At 34.3% G+C, this 26,197-nt stretch overlaps 3 protein-coding genes across 8 annotated transcripts in view; 1 reads left to right on the top strand and 2 right to left on the bottom strand.

The window, feature by feature from the left end:
• The window catches only part of LOC135227083 (E3 ubiquitin-protein ligase MARCHF6-like), a 131,848-nt gene extending 107,391 nt beyond the window's left edge, over window positions 1–24,457 (bottom strand). The window contains 2 exon segments of the mRNA XM_064266921.1: window positions 5,812–5,932; window positions 23,635–24,457. Coding sequence (XP_064122991.1) covers window positions 5,812–5,932; window positions 23,635–23,739 — 226 coding nt within the window. The 5' untranslated portion in view covers window positions 23,740–24,457.
• Window positions 98–18,265, top strand: LOC135227085 (ADP-ribosylation factor-like protein 6). Of its 5 annotated transcripts, none has more exons than XM_064266928.1 (4): window positions 98–201; window positions 5,476–5,797; window positions 13,956–14,128; window positions 14,691–18,265. In XM_064266928.1, exons 2-4 carry the CDS (start codon window positions 5,620–5,622, stop codon window positions 14,913–14,915), a joined length of 576 nt encoding a protein of 191 aa, XP_064122998.1. In that variant the 5' UTR covers window positions 98–201; window positions 5,476–5,619; the 3' UTR covers window positions 14,916–18,265. The 5 variants fall into 5 exon arrangements, with proteins under 5 accessions (XP_064122998.1, XP_064122997.1, XP_064122995.1 ...); XM_064266927.1 differs by having other exon boundaries at window positions 119–201; window positions 5,454–5,797; XM_064266925.1 differs by lacking the exon at window positions 98–201 and adding an exon at window positions 2,607–2,757.
• Window positions 24,458–24,602: 145 nt separating the features above from the next.
• LOC135227084 (NEDD8-activating enzyme E1 catalytic subunit-like) overlaps window positions 24,603–26,197 on the bottom strand; it is a 43,316-nt gene continuing 41,721 nt past the window's right edge. For both annotated transcript variants that reach the window (XM_064266923.1, XM_064266922.1), the window contains exon 10: window positions 24,603–25,824. In XM_064266923.1, coding sequence (XP_064122993.1) covers window positions 25,736–25,824 — 89 coding nt within the window. In that variant the 3' untranslated portion in view covers window positions 24,603–25,735. The remainder of the gene's footprint in view (window positions 25,825–26,197) is intronic.

Genomic DNA, 26,197 nt, shown 5'->3' on the forward strand with positions numbered 1-26,197 from the left:
TTTACTGACAGAAGGCCAACTTGTCTGAGATAGTAAACAGATAGTGGCTATCATTCTTCATTAAGTAATTGCGAAAACGGATGCATTAGCCAGCAAGCTGGCATCAACAAATGCTTATCTGTGACAACTGCGACACTCGTTGGTGAATCTTATTACAGGGCCGAGTTGACTTTTAGATTTCTAAGCCATTGTCCATTTTCCGTAAGTTGTTATTATATTTTTAAGCTATCAAGATAGTCTGAATGCATTATCCCTATTAAAAGTGTGAGTTTATAAGACGAACAAGCTTCATTTATGAGTTTCTTGTAACCAACGCCAGCAAATTTCACAATTCTAAAAATGTCAAACCATGTACAGACTGAAATCGTCGTCATATCAGTTTCTCATAAGAAAGTAACTTTCCGTGAGAGAAAAATTACGATGGGTTTTTGCTTTTTGGATGATTTTTCTGACAAAATAAAATATATAAATTTGTGTTTAATTTGGGTTACATATCATCGATCTTTTCCTTCTGATTAGCCTCAGGCCCTCCGTTGAATCATCAAAATCGTTGATGAATGTTACAAATTTTGAAGCAGACGCGGGAAACCTCAGTATTAACTTCAATAAAACTTCATATTTATTTTCTGTGATATTGGTTCATTATATAAAATACTAGTTTCCAGAAGTATTAACGTTAACAGTAAAAGTAAAATCATTATTCATAATGCCTGTTTGCGAGCATAAAAAGCAGGTCAGATGACTCAGGAAATGTACAGCAGGATAAAGAATATAATTTTTTTTTTTTATTGAACGGCCGCATCTGTGAGACTGTGAAGGTCTACAAGGTTGAGACAGCGAAGGCGGCATATGCATAAGGTACTTTATCCAAGGTCTAGAGAATACTCTCTAGACCTTGGTACTATCGATAAAGCAAGCAAAGGACGGCGACGTAATGACGGAACCGAAGCGAATCCATATCGAATGTAAAAGTGGAGAATATAGCTTATGGTGTGCAAAGCTCATTGATAGCAAAGTTCATCGCTCGTTGGACTATTAGTCACATCATGTATGCTTTCTCTTTGCCCATAATGTTACCCAAGTAGTTCTGTCTTAGAACAGGACTGAGAGAGAGAGGTGGGGGTGGTGGGGTGGGGGGGACTGGTCTATCCCAGGTCCTGTGATAAAACTAAACCATCTGAGCAAAATGTTGAGGTAAAAAATATATTCTTTGGCTATGCAAAAAAGAAGAAAAATTAAATGATAGTTATAAACAGTATGCCAGCCCTACGATAGACTGCTAGGTCTAGTATTTTCTCCGATTTCATAAACAAGCAGTATGAAGATACCGGAGCATTTACAGCTTAACATTCTCTGTAATGTTCAGTAAAGTCCTAGAATGAAGAAACTATATGAAACGTGGAATGGATGACAAATGCTTTTTTTTTTTTTTATGGCCGCAGGTACATGTAGACTACTTTCTTACGTGCTGGTTGATCTTGAACGCGCAAAAAAGTTGTATAAAAAAAAGTCGACACAAAAACTCAACCGAATGGATTCAACGGAATTTGCTTTAGGATATTTATAAATTTTAATCCTGCATGGCGATCCTATCTTAATAATAACTGTACGAAATCGTCGATGGGACAAACAAACACACACACACACACACAGAGAGAGAGAGAGAGGAGAGAGAGAGAGATGAGAGAGAGAGAGAGAGAGAGAGAGAGAGAGAGAGAGAGGAGAGAGAGAGAGAGAGAGAGAATATGTGATTCTTGCGTCCTGTCAGACCTTATTTAGCAGTAGTAAGATGACTTGCAATGGTTATAATGTCAGCAGTATTTGATGTTAAGAGACCCGTATCGAATATTTCTTATGGCAGTTTCTTGGTGCTAGGCCTATATTCAGGTAATCACTAGTCCAGCACCACTTGCATGAAGCAGTTCATATTCAAATCTTCAGATTTATTATTGTTTAACCCTGACGCCAATCCTCGTAGACAAAATTTCCTTTTATTATTTAGAGAAATGAATAGTATATATACAATTCATCCTTATTTTCTAGCTCTTTCAACCTTCCCTCCCTCACTCTTTTGGGGTTGTCTCAACCCTTTTCCTTTTTCTTATTTTTGTTTCCTCCGAACTTGGGCTGGGTAAGGCAAGGGCACTCATAACCACTTGCCCTGTGATTAACCTCCGTCCCATAAGGGGAATATACGTATATCTATCTATCTATCTATCTATCTATCTATCTATATATATATATATATATAATATATATATAATATATATATATATTAATATATTATATATATATATATAGATATAATATATATATAAGCAGGATGAACTTACACAGGACTGGGCACTTTCACTTTCTCTTTCGTTAGCAAAAATGTCCAAAGCATATGTATTTTGTAGTATATTCTCGTCGTACAGTAACAAAATGTAACAAATACCACCTGTCATAAAGTGGTGTAACTTCTTACGAGCAAGTTATAAGTTAATCTCGTATCTTATTAATAAATTAAAGTATCTTTGGACGAGCCGATTCACTCATAGACACGTGCTCGTACTGGTATGTATATGTTACTCAATAAACAAAGTTAAAACAAAATTGTGTATTTTAACTATTCAAGGAAGATCCCCAAGTAAGCCGAGTTGCACATTTATTTGCAATATCGCGAGGGATTCTATGTGACGTCACAGCCCCAATGTTTATTTACAAGAAATTTCGTCATTCTGGAAGTATCCTGTTCCATTTAGCAGTTATTTTCCGGTGAGTTAACGCGTAATAAGTGATAAACTTATTTAATTTTTGTCGAGCAGAGTAGCTTCATAGTGAAATATCGCTTAGATAAGCAATACATCAAGTGATAGGCAATAGGAGACTAATAAATCATCGATTAAATAGAGCATGGCTAAGCTTAGGATGAGGTTAGTTACCTAAGCTTGGTATGCAAAGCTTCTGTACAGAGACCTTGTGGGTAATCATGCAGTTTAGGGTTCCAAATTCACAGATCCCTTGTGTGTGTTTGTTTTAAGTTTTCTTTCTTATTTTCAGTTTCTTCTTTCGACAGACCTGCAAACAGAAGTACCTAGCTAGCCTATAGGGCTACCTACCTATTATACTACTACATACCTAGGTATAGGCTACAGTTTGCTAAAAAATAAAATAAAATAAAAAATTGCAGTTTAGCTACCTGTAGTACTAGTAGGTATACTATCTGCTCACAGAAGCTGAGTTTGTAAAAAGCAAAAAAATGGTTATCCTAGAAAAAAAAAAAGTTAGGTTAATTTATGTAATAGAGCAACACAGCAGATATTTAGCGAGAAATTGCAATTTCCTACTTCTGGTATTTGATAAATACAAAAAAATGAGCAGATTATCTGATTAGCCTACCTATCTGCTTACAGAAGCAGAGATTTATGATTTTCTCAAATTTCTATGGGTCCTTAGGTAATCTCCAATAGTAGATATATTTTTTTTTTATTTAGCTACCTATGTTCCCCATTTATTAGCTATTCCCTTTGTTTCTTTAGCCTGCTTCTGTAAGCAGATAAACTGCTCATTTTTTCATTTTTTTTATGATTCAATAATTTTTAGATAAATCTGTGCACTGATCTTACTTTATGTAAATCAGTGAATTTGGACCCTAAAACTGTAAGATTACCAAACTATATAACATAGTAGTATACTATACCTATGACCAATAAGCCTGCTAGAATTTCAGTAATAGGGTAGATGACCGTGCGGCGACAAAGCGGCCACATCTTTCGGAACGCAGCCACTAACTGAAAAAGCTCTTGAATTATGCCATTATTTCGTAATTTAGGAGAAAACATTTAGTACTTTGAGAGGAGTGTAGAGGTCTCGGTGTGCTGCCCGTGATGGACCAGAACTCTTGACCGATGTTCATGGCAGTGAATTCAAGTGCTTTTTCGGGAAGGTGGTCGCGTTCCGTTAGAGGTGGCCACTATGTCACCGCCTGGTCATTTACCCTAGTACAGAAGATTAATTTCTTAATTTCTTGGCCTATTGTTGGGGTAACTGGTAAATCTATTTGGGTATTTTTCCAAGTCCATAACTATGGCAATCTTAGTGGGAAAGTTAGTTTTTTTTTTTTTTTACTTTTTACAACCCAGCTCCATGGGAATTAATGTTACAAAAACAAGAGATTTTCACTATGTACATTTGGGATGCATTTTTGACATATATGGTTTTTGTATCGAGTATATTAAGGCCTAAATAAAACCTTCAATATTTAGTTGTGGATTAAAGTAAAATAATATTTTGAAAACATAAGTCTAAGTCAGTGAACAGTAGCAGTGAAATAGTATGCTTAGTCAAAGTAGACCAAATCACCAGGGAATCAGTGGAAAACTTATACAGGCTGGCCTATTTACAGTAGGCCTGACATGGCTGTTATGAAAGTGGAGAAGAGTGAACCGAATTCTAATTCTTTTATTGCTTTTTTACTTAACCTTTCATGCATTTGTATAAATCCCAGACACTTCAGTCTCTGAATAGCTAAGAACTTGTTACTATTGCTAGATTAAACTCACAAATCTAAGTCCTTTTGGTCGAAGGTGGCAACTTCTGTCATGTATTTTATGCCTGCTGATTTACTCCCCATGTCTTGGATTAAGTTTGAACTACCTTTCACCTCCATTTTTTTGTACTAGACTATCTGATGCCTGAATTCACTATAAACTCAGAAGAAATTTTTTTAAATTCAGAAGAAAGTTTCAGGAAACCTCTACATATTTGTGTTGTGTTCCCTACAGACTTTTCATCTTTGGGTCAAAAGTAGTCAACAGCACTTGTTTCTTAGTTTGTCAAATTTAAATCTTAAGTCTTCAACCTTCGATTCAAGTTCAGAATTTTGTACCCTTGCTCTTTACCCATGTATGTTGTCCTGAGTACAGTGTTAGCAATGTGTCTGTTATTAAGCCTTTAATTCTTCTGTATGAATCATCTATTTTCTGTACTGCAGGAATATATTTTGAAAATTTTTATTCATAAAAGTATCATTCTGCCTTTAGCTTTCCCATATCAAGTCCAGACATATGTCTCAGACAACCATTTAACTTTCTAGAGAGTGCCATTCCTATCCAACCTAAAGGAAGATTATGAACATTTGTGCCATGTGTAAGTGCAATGTCACATTGTATTGAAAAGGGTACTGTTCCACTATCAAAGAACAGATAGAAAGTCAATGTATCTGCAATAATCCTTACTTTTCCCTGGCCCTTGTGTTCTAATACAGGTAGTGCAGACAACACAAAAGTGGTCCAAGTTTCCACCTGTGTCCTGAAGGAGACTTACGTAGGAGTAATCATTGCACTACTTAAAATTAGCAATTCATCTCCTTTAAAGATTTGATGGTGTGGGAACTTACACAGACACAAGAAAAGCAAAACAAGTGAAGGTAATTGTATTTAATTATGACATATACGTGTTTCTTATTTCAGATTCTACTTTCCATCCTAACAGGTTTTCAGCTGGAGAAAGAAAAATGAAGTGCTCCAAGAACTAAACTTATATAATTATTTACTGTATTAAAAAACTATTAAGAAGTGTGAAATTACTTAAATATATTGATATTCAGTTGTGAAGGATTGACTTGTAATTTTGACCATGGGAATGTTTGATAAATTAGCATTTTTCCTTGGCTTGAAGAAAAGAGAAGCTAGTGTTTTAGTCATAGGCCTGGACAACTCGGGAAAGTCTACCATGTTGAACCACTTCAAAACAGAAGACCAGAAGACTGCAGAAATTGTCCCTACTGTTGGCTTCAATGTTGAAAAGTTTAAAGGTATAGTAACTTACCATTTTTCTGTAGTCGGTTTTTTTTAATGAATTTGATGACACAATGGACTCGTAATCTTGCAACCAAGTAGCCTTCATGTATTTTCATGAGAGATGTTGCCACTACGTATACATTCATGACCTGTTAGGTAATGGAAAATTTAAATAATAAAAAAAGAATAGTAAAATATTCAGAGAAAACATAAGTAGTACAAATTTTTGGATTGTTGTTTCCAAACTGGATTTGTTTCTAGCCTGTGATGGCTGCCTAGGTAAATTAAAACTGAGGTTTCTACTATATTGCCAGTGTTGATCAAATGATCATGTTAAAATTTAGATTTTAGTAAAAATATTTTGCCGAAATTAAGCGAATTGAAAACAGTGGCTGTCATATACATAGACTAATACATATAGCATTTGTCAACTCTTGGTCAGTTGTGATGCTAGAGTATTCTCATTAATTTAAGCTAGTTTTTAAGTGAAATGTTACAGATATATTTGTTTTACCTATTGGCACCTAATTATGATAGGAAACCAAACCAAGTCCATTTTCACTGGCTTCTTAACAAACTAGTGCATGGAGAGAATTTAGTTTATGGTGAAATTTCAATTGTTCCTGCACATATATGGTAGGAGGAACACCAACCAAGTCCATTTTCACTGGCTTCTCAATGAACTAGTGCATATACATTCCCAATTATTTGGCACATGCCTAAAATGATGGTGTAGGTAAGCAGATCATGTAATAGTGAAGAACGTGTCAAATCAATACATACTACTATTAAATAGCTGTAGGTAGGTAGGTACCATCTGGAAGAAAAGTCTTCTGGTGACTCGCCAGTAATGATTAATTCTCTTGCTGATCTTCAGAACCGGGCTTCCTTACATTCACAAACATTACTTATCATATAGTGATTAACTCATGGTCAACCCTATTACTTATCATATATAGTTATTAACTTGTGGTTGTCCCTACCATCAGTCTGTTTCATGAAAGACAAGGAAATCATTGTCATTGATTAAAATGATGATGTTTCAACAGTTTTGACTCAAGTTGAGCTGGTCTTTAAAAGTAAAGGAAGATGACTACATAATATCATAGTGCTGGGGCTGGTCATAACAGTATTCAGATTACTGGGTTTCAAATTTGGTGATTCTAATGTAATAAATAGTCTTTTTAAAATTAATTTTCCATTTACAAAATGGGAGTAAAATTTTGGTTTACCCAGTCTACTTTTGGATCCTTTTGAGAGCCTGCTGTTAATTAGAGGTGTCTCTTTCATTAACTGACACTTTTTTGACAAGTATTTTCATTGTAAAGACAGATCCTTGGCGGGAATGTTAATGGTGTGGTGTTCTTGATCCCCAAATTGACTGACATCTTACTGACTTTGGTTAGAACATTGAATTTTGTTCTTTCAAAGCACTAAATGTACCTAGAAAAGAGAGCATATTTTCCATAGGGCTTCGCTTTAAGGGCTCACATCAGAAGCCAGTGTTGTCATTATGCTTGGTGCAACCAGGGTATAATGAAGAGACACCACTTCTATAGAGGTATATTGTCAACTTGCCTATCTTTTTCTCTTCAGCCCGTCGGCTACATTTCCTTCTGCCTCATAACCTTTGATCCTTCCCTGCCTAGCTGCCAACTTCTTTAACAGTTTTCATTCTTTATTTGATAAGAAAAACAGTACTGCTTCAGGTTTTACTCTTCACTTGATAAGAAATCTTTCCAATTAGCCCAGCAAGAAATGCAGTTCATGAGTTGGGTTAAATTACTTTATAATCATGACAGTAACATGGCAGTGTTGATGTTGTGCTTTATTTTAGCTGTAATGTTTCACTTTTAACCATACCAACCCTATGTTGTACCTAGTGTCTGTTTCTTACAACTAGTACGTATAGCTGAAAATGTGCTTACATGCTGTTGGATTTAACTGATGTCGATAATTGAAAATCTAAATTTTTTTTTAGTGGTTGTCATACATACATTTGAAATAATTATATTGCCTTTGATCATTCTTGAATAATTCTAATCATGTACTAAAGAATTTTAAAATTTGGATGATAGTAGTAGAGGGCACTTGAAGCTGCCGAATATTTATCATTCAGGTCAATGGCCTCTGTAGGCTTGATCTATATGAATAGGATTCATGCTGTGAATAATAATAATGTAATCATTTGAATACTCTATGAGGTACTTTAATTTTTTTAATAACAGGGCCATAAGCTTGTATACTATACAAATTTAGAATTGAACAAATCATAAGTTCAGAAGGATTTTTGTCCATGAAATACACACTCATGGTCTATCCTACATCATTGAAAAAGAAATATCCTTCAGTTAGCTTGCTTGTCATACTTTGTTTATAGACAGATTGAATATTCCTTATTGTTATGTGTTATCCAAGGGGAAAATTCTCCATTATTTCCCAGTGGAAACTGCTCATTGAACTGTAAAGACATTTACTGCAATGTCACCCCACTTCGTTAATTTTAGATTGCTAATTTACTACATATACTGAAAAATCTGGGCTTACATGAAGTGAATGTCAGCTCTGTGGTCTAATTAAACTATCTTAATAATAATGTTTGTTGTGAACATCGGGATCATTTTGTGAATTTAATCTATTGTTTGCCATGTTCATGTTTGCATGAACTAAAACTGAAGAAACTTGTAGAAGTGCAGTAATTAATGACAGCCAGATAGTAATTATATCCTTGAAACCATGTCTAACTTACAGTTTTTATATTTTGCCCCAGAATCATGATAGGTTTTGTAATTCATTTTAATTTTTTATATATTTTCCATCTGACTCCAGATTTGTCTTTCCTTTTGCTTACTCAGGAGAGGGTAAACATCATGTTGTATAGTATCCTTTCCTTTATAGTTGATTATATGTGGAATATTAAAAACGTTGAAATGAATTATGAGGTAATGGTACATGTAAAAAAGGAAGTGTTTACAAAAAATACTTGAATCAAAACATATTTTTTTCTTAATGCATTCTCAGGAGATGGTAAACAACTTTTGTTGCTATGGTATACTTTTGTTTATTCATACGAATTGCAAATTTCTTGTTTTGCTTTATACCTAAAGGGATGGTAGTGGCTAAGCAGTTGTTTATGAAATTGCTGCTAAAGTGAGCTTAGTGGTAGTCAGATGACACGTGAGACCAATGTTGCTTAGGAGAATGTCGTAACTAATATTAATAGACTCTGTTACTGGGGAATTGTTTATCTAGTGCCTTTAAGCTGCCTTACACTACTTTCATTGTTGAAGAGCCTAAAGTTAAATTGATATACGTACTAGGTTCTGCTAGAGTACAGTATCAACTTTATCATTTAAAACATTTTTTTTTTCCTTTTTGCATTAGTAATATAATTTATGGTTAGTTGAGTTTGTGTGTTGGTGTACCCTAGTGTTTTGAAGTGGCGGGTAACTTCTTCTACAGCATTAGACACATTATTTTGCAATACATATTTATCAACATTATGGACTGTGACGAGATATTTCTCTAGACTTGATACGAGTCAAGGTGTGAGTGAGGTTTGTACTTTTATTATGAACCCTTCATTGTAGAGATTTGTCTCAAATATGTGTGATTGCTCTTTTATTTTGTGCATCTACTATTGTGGCTGAGCTGTAATAATTAATTAATTGTATGTGTAAATCTGTTTTTTCGTGACAAGCTTTGTTTACATACTTTTGAGTATAGGTTGGTATTTTAAGCTTTCATTCTCAGTCCTCAGAGTAGGTAGTGCTTGAATAGTTTTAACGGTGGTGTTGGTGTCGTGGAATGCACCAGCACTCTTGGCTTCAAGGGAAAGCATTCATTCAGTAGAGTTAGCCAAGACTCAGGTTTTAGATCTAAGGATAGTTCAGTTGAGATTTGATTAACTTACCCAATGGACCAATTTTGGGAGAACTGCCAATATTTTACAATGCCTCTTCAGTTCTCAGCAGCTGTAATATTTCAGCAAGTGCTTGAAGGGAAGTGCTTTTTGACTTGAAAAAGTCACAACCCAGTAATGAGTGTGACCTGTTTTAATTTGTGTATATATCAAATGCATTAGTATTTCATAGTCTCTTTTTATGGATTATGGGTTCAACAATCACTGTATAGGAATGGGTACATTAAGTCTAACCATAGTAGTTGTGGCTTTGGCTGCATTTTTGGTATTTTCATGTTATACATCACGTACACGAGCAGAGACCAACATATTCCTGCAATTAATTTGATTTGTTGTACGAGAGAATTTTTAGGTCTCCCACTACAGTTATGCTTGTCGTATCAAGGTACTGTGTTCAGTACAGGCTTTTTCTGCCACAACCAGAAGTTTAGGTATATAAGTAAAAGTAAGAGGTTTGTATGCGTGAAACAAAGATGATTTCATTTTCTTATTTTCTAGTTTCGTATTGTAAATAAGAATGGTGTAGTCATGTTAGTTCTTTGAATTCAACCAAGTTTTTCTTGAGTTTCTCAAGTAATGTGCAGTTGAATTGAAGTTTATAGCTTTCGTAGTGAAAGAATATGACAGTTCTAGTTGGTGATTTAATCCATAACAGAGTATAGTTCCTCATATTTTTGTTATTGGTTGTGCAGTTTTGTTTACTTTTAGTCTATCCATGCTTCTGTGGCTATCATTATAATTACAGTTTGCTTATTTCAGCCTTTTTTCATTTTGGTGACAAAATGTTAAAACTAATAGGACGTACCTACGTATAAAATATTTTGTAGTTAGTGTATAGAATACGTAAATGTATGACTTTAAAAAAAAAAAAAAAATTCAATAGAAACCCATTATATAGCCTGATTCATACATTGCACAAAATTCACAGATACGTACAGGCCTTATTTCACTGCAGATGAAAAATTATCAGCTACCCCTAACATATTAGTGCATGAGGACAAAACCCTTCAGGTTCCTTGTGGTTAAAGGGAGTGCCTTTTGTGTAGTGTTATTCAGCTCCAAAAGAGCTGCAACTTAGGGAGGTGGCACTTTGTTTTATGTAATTGGTTTAAACAATTTTTTTTTCTGTTACCACTCAACCCATTATTTTACATATTCCAAGAAGTAATACATGGGGTGGGCCACTCTTGATGACATGGTGACAGGACCTGAAGAGACCTAAGGGACTCCTTAGAAAGAGAGATGAACAATCCAAAGCCTTACAAATATCAATGGGTCAAGAGTTGGACTGGAACCATGTCAGGTAACTGAGGAATGTATAGTATGGCCGAGAGATACCAAACTGCTGGAGGCTGACCTTGAAAACTTTATTGCTTGTAGAAAGCAAGTTAAAACAGCTAAGGATAGGACGATCCTCTCAACCGCAAGTTCGTCTTACTACAACTTAAGATTTATGAGAAAAATCTTGCCTCAGTACAGCATCTTTAGGTACGCAAAAGTGGCATAGCATTTCATAGCACTGGTAAAAAATACTGTCAACCTCAAGACTGTTAGCAAATGCATACTGCACAGGCAAAACATACTACAGTATACAGGCATTTGATCTTCATGGACAGATGGTCAGTGCAGGTTAATAGTTGTTGGAAGCAGATGCTCAGGAAGTGCACTGCTGCAAACTCATTTAGTTTATGTGTGGCAAACTGGAAGCCAAAAGTAGGAACAAAGCTGATGGCAGCCAGGCAAGGGTGTTGTTGATAGTAGGTACCAATGTGCCTCAGTAAGTGCAAGGCACCTCAAAGAATGTTAGCAGAAAAGTTTGGAGACAGAAGGCATAAGGTCATTGGCTGCAGGAGTAATAGGAATGAAGCTGGAAATAAAAAAAGAAACCAAATTGGGAAACCTTTGCTGGAAATTCCCACAGACCCAGACCCTTGGTAATTGAAAGGCAGTGTTGGAACCTGAGCATACATAAGCAGGCAGTGAAGACCCACAAAGATGGTAAAAACCTGCATTGGTGAAAAAAGTAGTAAAAGTACTTTACAGTACAGAGAAAGCTTCCTTAATTCACTTAAAAGTTTGTTAATGTATTAATATTGCAGAGGGGGAGAAAAAAATGGTGTGGTAATTAAAAAGTAAAGAATGAAATCAAATGAAAAGTGGAAATGACTCAAACTGTTGGGAACCTGGGGAACCTTTTCCACATGCTTTAACCACCAGTGTCAACTGATCTTTTTGTCTATTACAGTAGAATGAGGTGTCTGGGATTTTTAACAACCGAAGAATTACAATATATGGCATTTTGCCATATACTATTGTAAAAATATTTGTTTAATTAACTACTGAATTCATTTGTAAGAATCCTGTTTCCTGTTCTTATTATTAAATTTCTATTAGAGAAAAATATTTGAAATAAAAAAAAGTTGTTATGAATGAGGACTAATGTTTACTCATTGTTGCAATTGACCAATTGGTATTTAATTTCACATTATACTATCCAAATCTTCCCTGGAAGTAAGCACTTGTTGCTGACAGTGATTGATTACAAGAATGTACTGCACAGAAGTGGATAATTACATCAGTTGTCATTTTTTAATCATGATGTTTGATTTGACTTCTCCAAAAAGTTTTCAGTTTTTGCAGGAAAGAGAATCACTTGCAAAAGTTCGTGTCAAGTGTGTGAGGAATTCACAAAGATGCATTAAGAGGAGAAGAGGAAGCAGACTGTCGTATGTTATTGATTTCCAGGTGGAATCCAATAACAGTACCCTTGGCTGACAGGTTACTGGAATGTCTTTATTTAAAGTTGTTCAGGATTGTATTTGTCCAAAAACAGGGAAGATGAATGTATCATGGCTGGTTAGACATAATGTCTTAGTTCAAATTAGTGTTGTTTTCAGGAAAGGTAACTGGTTGAGTTTTTCTTCTACCAGTTTGTAGTGGTCAACTAAATTTTGTTGGTCCCATACTAATGTCTGTTTTGGAGTTGGTCAATTTTCCTCTGTAAAGCTGCTGTAGTTTTAATTGCAGCTTTTCTGTATTATGGTCTAGCCTTATTTCAGTAACAAGATACAGTAAGCAGTTTAGTACAAGAGTGTATTACAGGACTTGAGCAGAAAGCATTGTTACTTCTCTGTAGGGATGGCTTAGTCTCTTTTCTTTGTAGGGCTTAATGGAAGGAAGCTCACTATGGAACTGGATCTGCTATAAAAATTACGTGACTGTCTTTTCAAGCGTGATCAGTTGGTAATCATTACAGTATTACAATCTTTAATTTCCAGAAAGCTGGCAATGGTGTTGCAGACATTATGAAATACATTACTAATGAAATATGAAATTAACATCAGGAGTACCACCACATGGAGCTTTATCTGGGATTATCCATTTATAGGATTGTTTTTTTTGAAGAGTTTCAGTAGCAACTAGTTACATGCCCAACAGACTACATACGTAGTACCATGGTCAAGTAGCCCACTCAAATTGCACATGATGGATTAGGCACATGATATTTTAAGAGCTTTCAGGATTGTGGTGTGGGTGATAGAGGGACAAGACCAATCAATGGTGATGATCTTTTGATTGATGGAAAATTTGTTTTTGACATACATATTGTTCATGTAGAGATATCAAAAATACATATTGTTCATGTAAAGATATATTTTGATGGGTATCAGAAATACATATTGTTCATGTAAAGATATATTTTGATGGGTATCAGAATATATCCATGTGACCCATACCAGCTTTTCATCTTCCAAGTTGTGAGTTGTAAAAGAAAAATTATTTAACGTAAAGTATATGCTAATGGGACTGATTTTCTCTTGTCAGCTTACCTTTACCATGTTTGCTAATTGATCTTATATTGAATATTATCTATTTCTATTTAATATTTATGTTGTTCATACGCGAACAAACCCTCGGTCTTAACAATAGGATAATTTCTAGCGCCTAGCTAGATCCGGTTAAAAAGCAGATGAAAGCAAGGAATCTTGTAATATCTGGCAATGCATGCGTAGATCGGGTGAAGAGTGGTCAAACACTGATCATCTATTTTTGGTACAGAATAATTATAATGTATGTTACGGAATAATTATAATGTATTTGTTGTTTTTTTTTTCAATAGGCAGAGAAGTAAAGTGCACTTGAAGGAGTAGATATACATTACATTTTAATGTATTTCCATGTAGAATATAAATTGAGAATTCCACTTACATTGAGCGTTAATTAATAAAATGGTTTGCATTCAATTTCAGCCAAAAATGTTGGTTTTACTGCATTTGACATGTCTGGACAAGGTCGTTATCGTAGTCTTTGGGAGCATTATTATCATGATTGTGAAGGTGTAATATTTGTAGTCGATTCAAGTGATAAACTTCGCCTTGTTGTTGCAAAAGATGAATTGGATATGTTACTGCAACATCCAGAGGTAAGATTAATTTATGAAATTCACTTTTTATTTTATAAAATTGTTGATGAAGCTTTTAATGTCTTCCAGTAAGTATAATAGACCACTGCTTTTAGTTATACAAAAATAATGTATGCGTTTAGTATAACATTCTCAGTAGCCTTGTGTTTACGTTAGTGCTCAGAGACACTTTTGAGCAAAATAAAATGTTATGTAAGTTGCCTTACTGGCCTTTATTTTATCCAGTTGAAAAATTCAATAAACATCTCCTTAGCACCACTTCATTTCAGTTGGGTCTCAGGCATGGTCAGTGGGACCTTTTTTTTTTTTTAAGTTACTTTTACTGGATCCATTTGTTTCTGAGTAAGGCTCTTTATCACTGTGTTCATTATAAAATAGTGTTTACATTTAGATGATTATCTTATTCAATTTCCATTCTTTGTAAAGGGTTTCTGCTTTCATCACTTTATTGCTAGAACTTGTGACAAAAACATAAAAGTTTTAGTCAGTAAATTGTTTTTTGGATTTAAAGATGTAGTATTCAGGTAAAACCACGTATGTACTTTCCTTTTTCTGATTATAGATGCGTCATCGTCGGCTGCCTATCCTATTCTTTGCTAACAAGATGGATGTACGTGATGCTGTCAGCAGTGTGAAGGTATCTGCAGCTTTAGGTTTAGAACGAATTACAGACAAGCCATGGCATATCACTGCTTCAAATGCTATTACAGGTGAAGGATTACATGAAGGAGTTGAATGGCTCACCAACCAGATTAAAGAAAATGTTGGTAATAATAACAGACGTTAGAATGTCCTGTGATCAAGTAGTCTTAATTCTTATTTTGCATAGTTTGCAGAAGTGATAATATTAACCTTCGTGCTCGACTTCCTTCATCAAAGTTTTGAACTTCAGCCAAATGAAAATGTGTATTGAACAAAGCGTCAGCATTATTTCTTCACCATTCAGATATCTGCAGTACATTCTGAATTATTCATTAGATATGTTCTTTTTTACAGACAGTATTTATGGTTGCACTGGGTCTCCAAATACTGTACATTAAATCAGGTTTGGTGGGAAAATTGATCTTATTTGCCTTTTTGTAAGTAATGTGTTACTTGGTTTGTCCCCTTCCCAGATGATAAATTATAATTTAATACTGAAGAAATTAGCCTTTTCCCTTGGAGTTACGTGTGCTTGCTATTTGAGAATCAAATAGTGAGTGTTTCACAGGGTTAGGAGGACTCGCATGTTGGCTAACTACTGTTTTGCTTATGGTAGCCAGCTGTTCTACACTTGATGTGATATCGATGAAACAATTTTGTATCTTTGGGATCTTTTGTGGGTCTAATACTTTTTACCTGAATTGACACCAAAGTTTAAAAGTTTAGATGTTGAGGTCTTAGATCCAGTATTTTTATTATCTGAATTCAGTTGTTTTAACTGTCAAAGTTTGTAATTTTGCTTAATAATTTTAACAAATTGAGTGTGTTGCACGTTTGCTACTGGTGTTATTCTTTTCATAACTTATGTTTTTCATCAAATTAATGTCATCCTAATCTTGAATTTATTAAAGATCAAGATTTTGATGTAACAAAAGTATGTTGGTAATTTTTTATTTTACAAATGAAGCACTAATCATAAGCAGCATTGATGTGTGCTAATTGTGGTCATACAGTATCCTTATGGATAGGCTGTGAAGTATAGTACATACTTGGATACTTTTCAGTGGAACTGCAGCAGACTTTAACTGCAGTGTTGAAGTCATCTATAAATGCTTATAGTATCCAAGAAGGGTTGGCTGAAATTTCTGCTTTATTAACAGTGCATAAAGCCTCTTGCTGCTAATGTATATTATCTTTATATTGAAATGCTATGAAAGGAAATACAAGTTCTTACATTTGTGACAGGCTTTTTGTATTACGTATATATAGGCAAGTCATATACATATCATAGAAAGCAATCAAGCCTTTGAATTCATGTAATAAATTTTATGCTTGTTGCCCAATATTGTACCTTGTAGCAACATAACTTTCTGTATTGGTTATAAATGCAGTTTTTCCTCTTGCTTGTTTAATGTGATATGTAACATCATTAAATAAATTTTTATGCAAACTTGATGCATTGCATGTCAGATTTTGAAATTTATATGAATTTTTAGGTATAAAATGATGATCTTGAATTGTGTGTTGCTTCAATTTAATTTTAATTATTTCAATTGTTTTCACAACTGATAAAAAGTATGTTTTATTAGGACCAAAACGACAGTTTCAAAGAAGCTGCTTGTGGAAGACAGCTTAAAAAACTTTCTAGTAACACTTCACTATTTTATTAATGCTTGTTAATATATTATTTTAGCCCAAGTCCTGTCATTATATGCTGTACCTGATTTTGTTGCGATTGTATTTATGATGAATGTTAATTTTACCATTTTGTATTTATGATGAAGGTTTAATTTTACCATTTTAAGAAGTGGATTTATATCCATACTAGTCATTATCAGTGAATGTTATTTTTTTTAAGTTGTATGCATTTAAGTGAAGTAAATATTATAGTACTAGTTATTTAAAATACAGTACTAACAAATTGCAAAATATTTATCTTTTAAAAACTATTATTTGATCTCATGCATTGTTCATCCTATATGCTGTACCGTATTATGTATAAAACCCATATTGAAGTAGGTATTCAAGTGCAGAATGTAGTTTCTAAACTTATTTGTTCTCAAGATATAAGCTAAAGCAGCTCTTCAGTGAGGTATGTACGTAGTATTTTAAGCACATTACTTTTATTTCGGCATTTCTCAAGAATTGAAAGTACAGTAAATTTGATTAATGAAACTTTTTCCCTTGGTTCATCAGATTGGAGGCATTTTGCGTTGTTATTATTGATACCGGCTTAAAACAGGTTGCTTAAATTATAAAGGGCATTCAAGGAAATCTGGCTTCATGAAAGACCTATGCAGCATTTCTAGTGAAAGCAAATTGTAGAGAAATCTTGGAAAGTTCTTTAGAACTCTTCCTCCATACTTAGAGAAATCTTGGAAAGTTCTTTAGAACTCTTCCTCCATACTTAGAGAAATCTTGGAAAGTTCTTTAGAACTCTTCCTCCATACTCCATACATTTGTCAAGAGTTTTCAAATGTCATTCTTTAGAGACAAATACTTGTCATACAGTAAACATACAGTTAGTTTGCTATTATTACTGGAGCTTTTGAAAGTAAATCTCTTGGCAAATTATCGTAGACAATCAACCAGATGGCTTCTTTGCTTGCATGCAGAATCATATGCACATTTAAGAATATAGCCTGCAGTTTAGGTGAAACTATAATTATGGAAAAGACATTTTAAGAGAGAATCCAGTAAATTGCTGCTGATTAGTTGAACCTTCATTTAAAAAAGGTTCAAACACAAGCTTATGAAAGGATTTTTTTTTCATTGAGAAAAAACTAGCTTGAGTGTAATAGTCTTTCAGGTACTGTCTTAAATCTTAATTTAGTGTAGTCTGTAAAGTTTTATCATAACCTGAATTTAAATTTCACTATTGGTTAAAGGGAAAATAGTTTTAGTTTTTATATTTTCATGTTCACACTTATCACTTCAACTACAAAAAAAAAAAAAATAAAAATGGCTCTTGTGAAGGAACAGGTCTCATTTCAGTTAAGATAATTTCCAGCCAGTTGTCCTGTCGATTTCAAAACTGACTGATTAGTTATATCAGTTATGTGTTTTTTTTTACATAAGAAGAACAAGAAGTGTTCTAATATTAACGTTCATTCATCAATAAAATGTTTTCCTTGTTTCCTGTATTGCACACATTGGATGCAAGCAGTTGATTTATTTGTTGCTTACAATACTATGTTCTTTGTTCTGCTAAAGTCATGGAAGTGTTGAATACAGAAAGAGTCTATTTTTCAAAGCTAAAAGTATCAAGAGTTCAACTGTATAATACCTCTCTGATTTAAGAATTGGTGGTATTATTTCCATGCGTACTTACTGAATAAGCTTTCCCACTTACTCATTGATGACATTGTGTAATGTGTGTTTAAACTAGTCCGTCCACTTATATCCGTCCATGAAACAAAAACCAATAGAAGTTATTTTGATATTTTTTGTAATTTATTTTTCGTGAAATTGCACAAATAAATTGATATTTTGAAATTGCAGTTTTTCTTGCCCATCTTTGCCAGTTTTTGGACCTATGAATATCTGACAGTATTAAGGTTAGGCATCTTTGTTTTTCAGTGCTTGCTGTTACAATCTGTTAACTTTACAGTGTATTGTAGTTCAAACTGATTAACTACTTCCAAAATGTAAGGGATATTTTCAAGGAAATGTAAAACTGATCTTGTGCACTACTTGCAGTCAATAAATTTGTACAGTTCAACTTAAAACAATCTTTTTTTTTAATCAACGCATGCTTCAAACATGGCATGTAAATGAGTTGGTAGAAGGCAAATTGCATGTGATTTCACTTACTGTGACAAAAGCCATGCAGCTAAAAAAAATAGCCAAACTTGACCTAGTCACAAGTTAAAATACAAAAGTAAACTTGCTTGTATTATTAAGAACAACCAGAGCCATGATCAGTGATAACCTGACAGATTCCCAAATCGAATTATTCTGTTTTGCAATAGTTTGGTTAAACTACTTGTCAATGAGATTGAAGAAATAAGTAACAGAACAGTTCATGCACCACCTGCAGCCTCAGTCACGTATCAACTGCCTCTCACTTTCCATGTAGTTCAGAAATGAGGCTGTGAGATCACTGTGACTTGGAAGTGGGAACCTTCATATAAATGATGAAAGTATAAAGAACTAATTGAAAATTATTTCCATAGTAAGTACTTAATTACCCAAATTGTAGCCTAAGACTGAACACTTTGAGACTGATATAGGTCTGTGACAAAGACAAACTCTTAGCAAATAAACCATAGCATTTGTATGATAGAAACTGACAGACACAAACTCACAACCCCTAAGTTAATCTCCAATATAGAAGGTGACAGACAAACTCACAACCCCTAAGTTAATCTCCAATATAGAAGTTATGTACAGTACATCAAAACTGTCCAGCCTGTGGAGTGGGTATTTAATCACTTAAAACTGCTTTCCTCTGCATTTTTATACAGAAAATACAAGTTTCATTATATTTGCCAGTTTCATTATACTTGCTATTTTTATATGAAATAGAATTATTTTATATTGTAGAAAACAATAAAAACTGGGCCTGAATGAATAACCCATATTCTGTGCACAGAAATGAAAATTTTTCTATGACAATTTGTATTTTTCATAGCTACAAGCCTGAGGTCTTAACAATAGGATAATTTCTATCGCATAGCTGGATCCGGTTAAAAAGCAGATAAAAGCAAGGAATCTTGTGATATCTGGCAACACATGCGTAGCTCGGGGCAGGATTGGTCAAGGACGATGCCGCTACACCAGTCTTTTCTTTGACCGCCTGGGCGAGAGTTGTGTTAACCTCTCTTGGCCTTTTCCCGGTTCATTGGTCGTTTTGTTTCTTTTAGTGTGTGTTTGTGTGTGTTGCCTGGTATTATGGCTTCTGCTCCTTCTCGGCGTCAGCGTATGTTAAACCCAGACAGCAACTGCAACATCTTGAGGTTCCTTGAATCTCAGGAAATGTGAATGACAGTAACTACTACATAAAAAAACCTGAAACTGTCAATTAACATAACAAAAGATCAGAGAACCCCTTCTACTGTGGCCTATGGGTTATAGTTGAAGTAATTTTCATGTTGCTAGATACTTCAGAGCTTGTCTGAGGTCTGCCTGATGGGTCCAAATGAAGGGAATGCATAAAAGTTTACCTTCCAAATGGCTTGGTCTTTCTGGCCTGCACATTATACTGAGAGCCTGCAACAGTTGTTTGTTGAGGAAAGATCCAGTGATGATGTGCCCTACTAACACCACTAAACTTTGCAGATTTGGGATGCAATGACCATTCTGACAGGAGGACCTCTTATCTCTGACAGACAATCTGCTACCATACTGTGCCTTCCTGTAAAGAACTTTGTTTACCTCTGCCTGCACAAAGATATCCATTATTAACTAACACAGCATTTTGGATCTTGCACAAAGCTAATTTTTCGAGTAAGCCATAATTGTAAAGTCATTGGTAATTAAGACGACAGCTTTTAACTTGACTGGCATGTAGTTTCCTGTTTAGCATTATTATCTAGTTCCTGCAGTATTAGTCTAGCAGAACTATGAAAGGATAATGGGCCAAGAAAATCTGGGAAACACCAGAGTCTACGTCTAACCAAAAGGACAGCGATGAAATTTTAGGCTCTAATGGTGATATTGTAATGCCGAATAATATAGCTGAAAGTGATAGTGATAATGGTTATGATAGTGAGAATTTAACCCTTAAGAGCCGGGCTAATAAAAACATATGCAGCACCCCAGACTGGGCAAACTTTGAGGTCTGCCAGTTTAAGAAAAAAACATATCAATGGAAAGAGGAAGATATGCATATGCACATGGTGTAAAAATAAATTCTAAAAACTTCTCCCTACCTTCCACAAGAAGTTGAAAATGACTATTTACAAACCCTTGTGAGACCTCTTTTACAAGACAATCGTAAATTTTACCCAGTTATAAAAGTTTTCTAATCATTAATTTTATCTTATTTTGTAAAATTATAATTACAGCTCACACAATATCATAACATATAAGAACTTGAATCAGAAACAAATTCTGAATATATTTGTTGTAAAATATTTACGCAATTTACTGAGATCGAAGATGCAATAGGATTGACTTATACTTGGAGGGAGGTATAAATACCCTGAACTGGCTGGAGATTCAGCCCACCTGACCACCCTTCTTAGAAGATCTAGTTCTAAAGAAAGGGGTCGGAGCCTGTGAGAGAATAGGTAAATTGGTACCTAAAATCTCAGCCTGCTGGGATTAAACACACTAAAGTATGTCCAGATTCATTGCATTGGTGGAAGGTAAAGAGAGCTTTGTTGAAGCAACAACCATGTAGGCCACAGAGGTTTGTTGCTACTCCTTCCTCCCCTTGCCAGAGGGAGGAGTTAGTGCTACTGTGAAGCAGATGTCTACCGTATAGAAGATTATCCTATTGTTAAGACCAAAGGTTTGTTAGCTATGAAAAATACAAATTGATTAAAAAATTTTTCATTTTTGGATTACAGTGGGGCCCCCGTATTCACGTTCTCCAGATTTGCAGACTCACACATTCACAGATTTCTCTCTGGAACAAATCCCCCTTTTATTCGCTTTATTTTTCTATGAGAAATATCCACAAATTCCCGGGTTTTTTTTATCAATTTCATCATAAAATGTGCTTTTTGTGATAAAACTATTAAAAAACCAGGTATAAAAATAGTTGGAAGTGAAGAAGTGGGTTTTTCTTCACTATTCACAGGGGGTCTGGTACGCATACCCCACAAATATGGGGGGACCACTGTATACATGTTTTTCTAATATTTCTTCACAAAATTACAATTATAACTGACATATTATCATAAACAATAAGAACTAAAACCACCAGCAACCCCTGGATATATTTGAGCACATATATATAAAAAGATGTCATGTGAGAGAAAGAAAGGCAGTACATGCCCCTTTAAGTCAGGCACACAATTAAATCATGAGCCGGCTAAATTCAGCAAGTTAAGCCAGTTTAAAAGTTAATATTAATATATGTATGGGCTATTGAAGTAATGAAACCTCTTTTCTGCCCGATTTCTCCAAATTGATGGCTATTTATATTGATACCCACCAAGAGGCAATCCATACACCACTCAAAACCTGTTAGTGCTGCTCATCTGAAGTTATCTTTCCATTAAGGTTTAATTATATTACGAAGCAAGGAAAATATTATTGCAATTGCAGTAATTGAATCAGTATGGGAAACAAGCAGTAGTGAAAAGTTCCCTAATGAGAAAATGAAAACCATATTAACATTTTTGCTCGCAACATGTTCCTTAACCTTGAAGTGTATCATTAATCGTAGCCCACGACAAAGTCCCAAATACCAACCCTTTGCCCGATAATGCGCACAATCATGTGGGACTGTATCCATGGTACACTGGTGCAGCCGAGGCAATCCTCACACTATGCGCTTATTTCACAGCTGTAATTGTATCGGTACACAAACACGGCTGGATAATAGCTTGTCAGACAGCTGCCATTCATTGTGTCAACACTATTCTTGTTCAGAAGCACTGCTAATCGAGCAACTGTTCCACCAATTGCTGACCACTACACTCCCTGCACCCCAAATGCCGGATCCCTGGCTCCAATGGTTATAATGGAGACTCATCCAGTATTTAGTCATGCTGTCTTTACCAGACAGTAAGAAGCTTGTACTTTGTGGAGAATATATTTTCTCTGGACGCACATCTCTGCTGTGCACTTCCTACCTTGTTATGGGACAATATCTGCCTAAAAAGTGTAAGCAAATGTGCAGGGGCTTCGGTGTTTTGGTATAGTAGTTGGAGTAATTTTCACCATTACATGACTGCATACTTGCTATTGTTCTCATAACATTAGTTTTCTTGCTATGCCACCTAATTGCCGATAATCCCTCTGTCATGCAAAATGCTGCATGAGGAAATTGGTTTTTCCGAAGACTCAGGATATTTGAGGAAAATGTCCATGACAAATTACCCTGTGAGTTTGAGTGGCAATTGCCCTGGCCCAGAAGGTCGAGCAGCAGCAAGAGGGAGCAGAGAAGAATTTCTGATGGGCCACAGGAGGAACAAACATGTCCTGGAGAGGATGAAGTAAGTCTGGCACAAGATGATTCCGGAAAGAGATTAGATGAGAAGAAGAACTGCCCATCTTTTGAATTTTTTTTCATATAATGGATTCTTTACAGTTGAAGTGTATCAGAATAATTCACACTTTTAGTTCAATCTCATGATTCTTCGTCCATTTGATATCTTTATAAGGCATGGCCACTTTAATGTTTTCTGTTCAGAACTGAGCGCCTACTGTAGAGGACCAAGCATCAAGCATGTAGTATCTAGTTCTTTAATGGCACTGTTAAGCATGTGCAGAGCATATTATGAGTTTGAGGTAGAATATGGGAGTTATTCATATACAAACTTTTCTAATTCTACCCGGTAAATGATTTGCGGCACTGTTTATTACCAGAAGGAACAATGTACCACTCAAAACACTTCCTTGTGAGATATCATTTTCTAATCAATATGTTATAAAAAATTTATCTGTTGGCAACTGCTGATGACCACGAATGTGGGCCTATATGAGTGATGATGCTATGTTGAGACATAAATGCTTGAAAGAATGAAACAGGAATAATTTTGCCCCTGAAGTAATCAACTAATTACAATTCCTAAGAATATATTATATATAAAATAAGATGTCTGTACACTGTATGAACACAATTACAGTTGTCCTGATATATGCTGATAAGCAAAACAGACTATGAAAAAAAGAACAGTCTCTGAAACGAACAAAAAGAACAAAAAAAGACAAAATACAAACATATAAAAAACAAATAATAATGCTACCTTGGAAAAATGAAGGATGTTCACTTTATAGTTGAAAGTATTACAGGGTATATTATGCAACACAAACTTGGTAGAAGAATAAGTAACTCCAATGTATATATGCATGGGGGACTCTGCACTGTGAAACTCACTTTGTAATCTGTAACCACAGCAAATTGTAATTATCAGCAACTTCCTCAACCTACTTTGTGGTCTACACACTGCAGAACTGTACACTAAATGTACATGAAAAATTCAATGTTTCCAAGACTGAACACCTTACACTGATAACAAAAAGCTCACTTAGGATGATGTTTAAATTATGTAAAAAGTTATTCATTTCCCCATCTCAACCATGTTACAAAATGTCCCAATTGAACCATAACATAGCATATACATAGTTAAATCCAAATACTACTAATAAACTTTGGTTAATGTGTAAGTCTACATTAAAAACATTAAATTCATATTGGCTAAATTAAGTTATCCCACTAAAACATTTCTGTGCAGACCTTAACTTACTAGTATACAGCATTCTGGCTCTGGAATTTTTAGTTATTTCATACACGTCTAAGTGTGGCAGGGTTATTTTTCTCTAAAAAGATATAGATAGGGTATTTGTTAGTGAAGTAGATGCTGAGCAGAAATCAATAAAAAAAACTCTCTTCCTAATTTGCCAACAAGGTTACAATGAAGGGATATGAAGATTATGACAGTGCAACTGACATATACAATTGGAAGCTGATGAAAACATCGGTTTTGAAGTTCTTAATGGATAAACGAAAGAAAGTTATAATAAAAGCACGGACACAATGAATGATGATGTTCACAAAATAAGTTAAAGGAAAGAAAACAACCAATTAATTTCATCTAAAAAAAATGTCATTTCTAATAAATGACATATTGCAACATTCAATGGGTATCAAAATTAAATAGGTAGAATCAACTGATTGCCAGAGAAGGAAGTTAGGAGTCAATAACAGTAAGAATTCCTATTGAACAAGACCTCAATTTAATTGTAGGAATTTCTGAAGTTCAAACTTGGTACAAATGCTTTCTGGGTGAGCAGGTTAACATGAATCTCACTACATAGTTTATTTATTAGTCTTACTTACTTTGCTTGTATTATCCATCCTCTTTGTTTATCCTGTTATTCCTTTTTTAAAGTTTACTATTTACTTCTCAAATGGGCATAGTAGTCTAGTTAAACTCAGCTACAAAGTGGCTACTGCTGCAAAAAACCCATTAGTTAATTATACCAAAAAGATAAATTATCCCCAGGACAGGAAAAAATTAGATCTAAAGAGTGGCCAATATGAATTTTTACTCAAAGTCACAGAAGACACTGTATTTCATGATCTTTCACACAGAGCTGTCTATTGATAATTGTAAGGGAATTTTGGATAAATTGGAAGCTGAATATAAGGTCTAATTTGGTTTCCTACAAAAATGATTTTTATAGAATACACAACATAATATAGCAATGCTTCTGTTTAAGTGGAACCTAGCAGTTGTAAAAAATTACTTTACCTAACCACTATTAAGATGCATGACAGTTTTGTAGAAGAGACTATATAAAGTAACAAAATTTTCTTTTCAAATTTACACAATCAACACAAACTCTACTTTCAGTCACTGAATAGTATGACTAATACTTTTTGGTTTAAGTATGAAAATTCATTTGAAAATTCATATGAAAATTCACTTGCATCATAATAGTTTAAAAAATCCAGTACTGAAGTATGAATAATTACGCAGTTCAGTTCTAGTCAAGCTTAAGGATATCGTTACCAACTAACTTTATTACAAAATATATTTGTAACAAAATAACTATGAAAACACTTGACATAAAAATTAACCCCTATTACTAAAAGATATAAAAAGAGTTAAAGACTTATGAATTTCTATGGTCAGAAGGCACCTTAGTTCCTAACATTCAGCGTACAGAAGGACTACTATAAAATGTTACTTACTAAACCATTTTAAAAATATTGTACCTGATGTAAAACAAAGGAATAAAAGATTTCCGGATGTTGGTATATTTCATAAGTGATTCAAGAAGAATGAACACAGCAGATCATTTAACTTCACAAACTCGTAAGAAAATGAAGAACAAGCCATTTCATGACTTGATTTTCAACTTGAAAAGAATTGTTGTTGGACTGGTAACATCGGCTACAGCAATCTCCATCCCATCCCGCAAACTCAATTCTGTAAACAAAAAATTTGTTTAAAATTCACAGAAATCTTAATTTTAAATGTAAAAAAAACATAAGCTTTTTAAATTCATTGAAATTTCAATTGCAAATGTAAACAAAAAATGTAAGCTTTTAGAATTCACAGAAATGTCCATTGCAAATACTACTAGGAGATACAGAAAATTTGAACAAAGTAACAGAGTACATTACAGATAGATAATTGTAAAACAAATGAAGATAGCAAAATTTTTTTTATAATTTTTGTTATTGAGAATTAGCAACAAGTGTAAGAAGGATTCATTGCAGACAGATAATTGTAAAGCAAATGGAGACTGCAAAAATTCATGTAAATAATTACTGTAACTAGAACTACCAGATTGCGTATA

This window comes from Macrobrachium nipponense, chromosome 15 (assembly GCF_015104395.2).
Source record: "Macrobrachium nipponense isolate FS-2020 chromosome 15, ASM1510439v2, whole genome shotgun sequence".
In the NCBI taxonomy this organism is placed as follows: Eukaryota; Metazoa; Arthropoda; class Malacostraca; order Decapoda; family Palaemonidae; genus Macrobrachium; species Macrobrachium nipponense.

Coding starts and splice junctions, on each gene's coding strand:
- LOC135227085 (XM_064266928.1), top strand. CDS start 5,620: ATGGGAATGTTTGATAAATTAGCATTTTTCCTTGGCTTGAAGAAAAGA. Junction 5,798..13,955: donor CAATGTTGAAAAGTTTAAAG/GTATAGTAACTT, acceptor ATTCAATTTCAG/CCAAAAATGTTGGTTTTACT. Junction 14,129..14,690: donor TGTTACTGCAACATCCAGAG/GTAAGATTAATT, acceptor TTCTGATTATAG/ATGCGTCATCGTCGGCTGCC.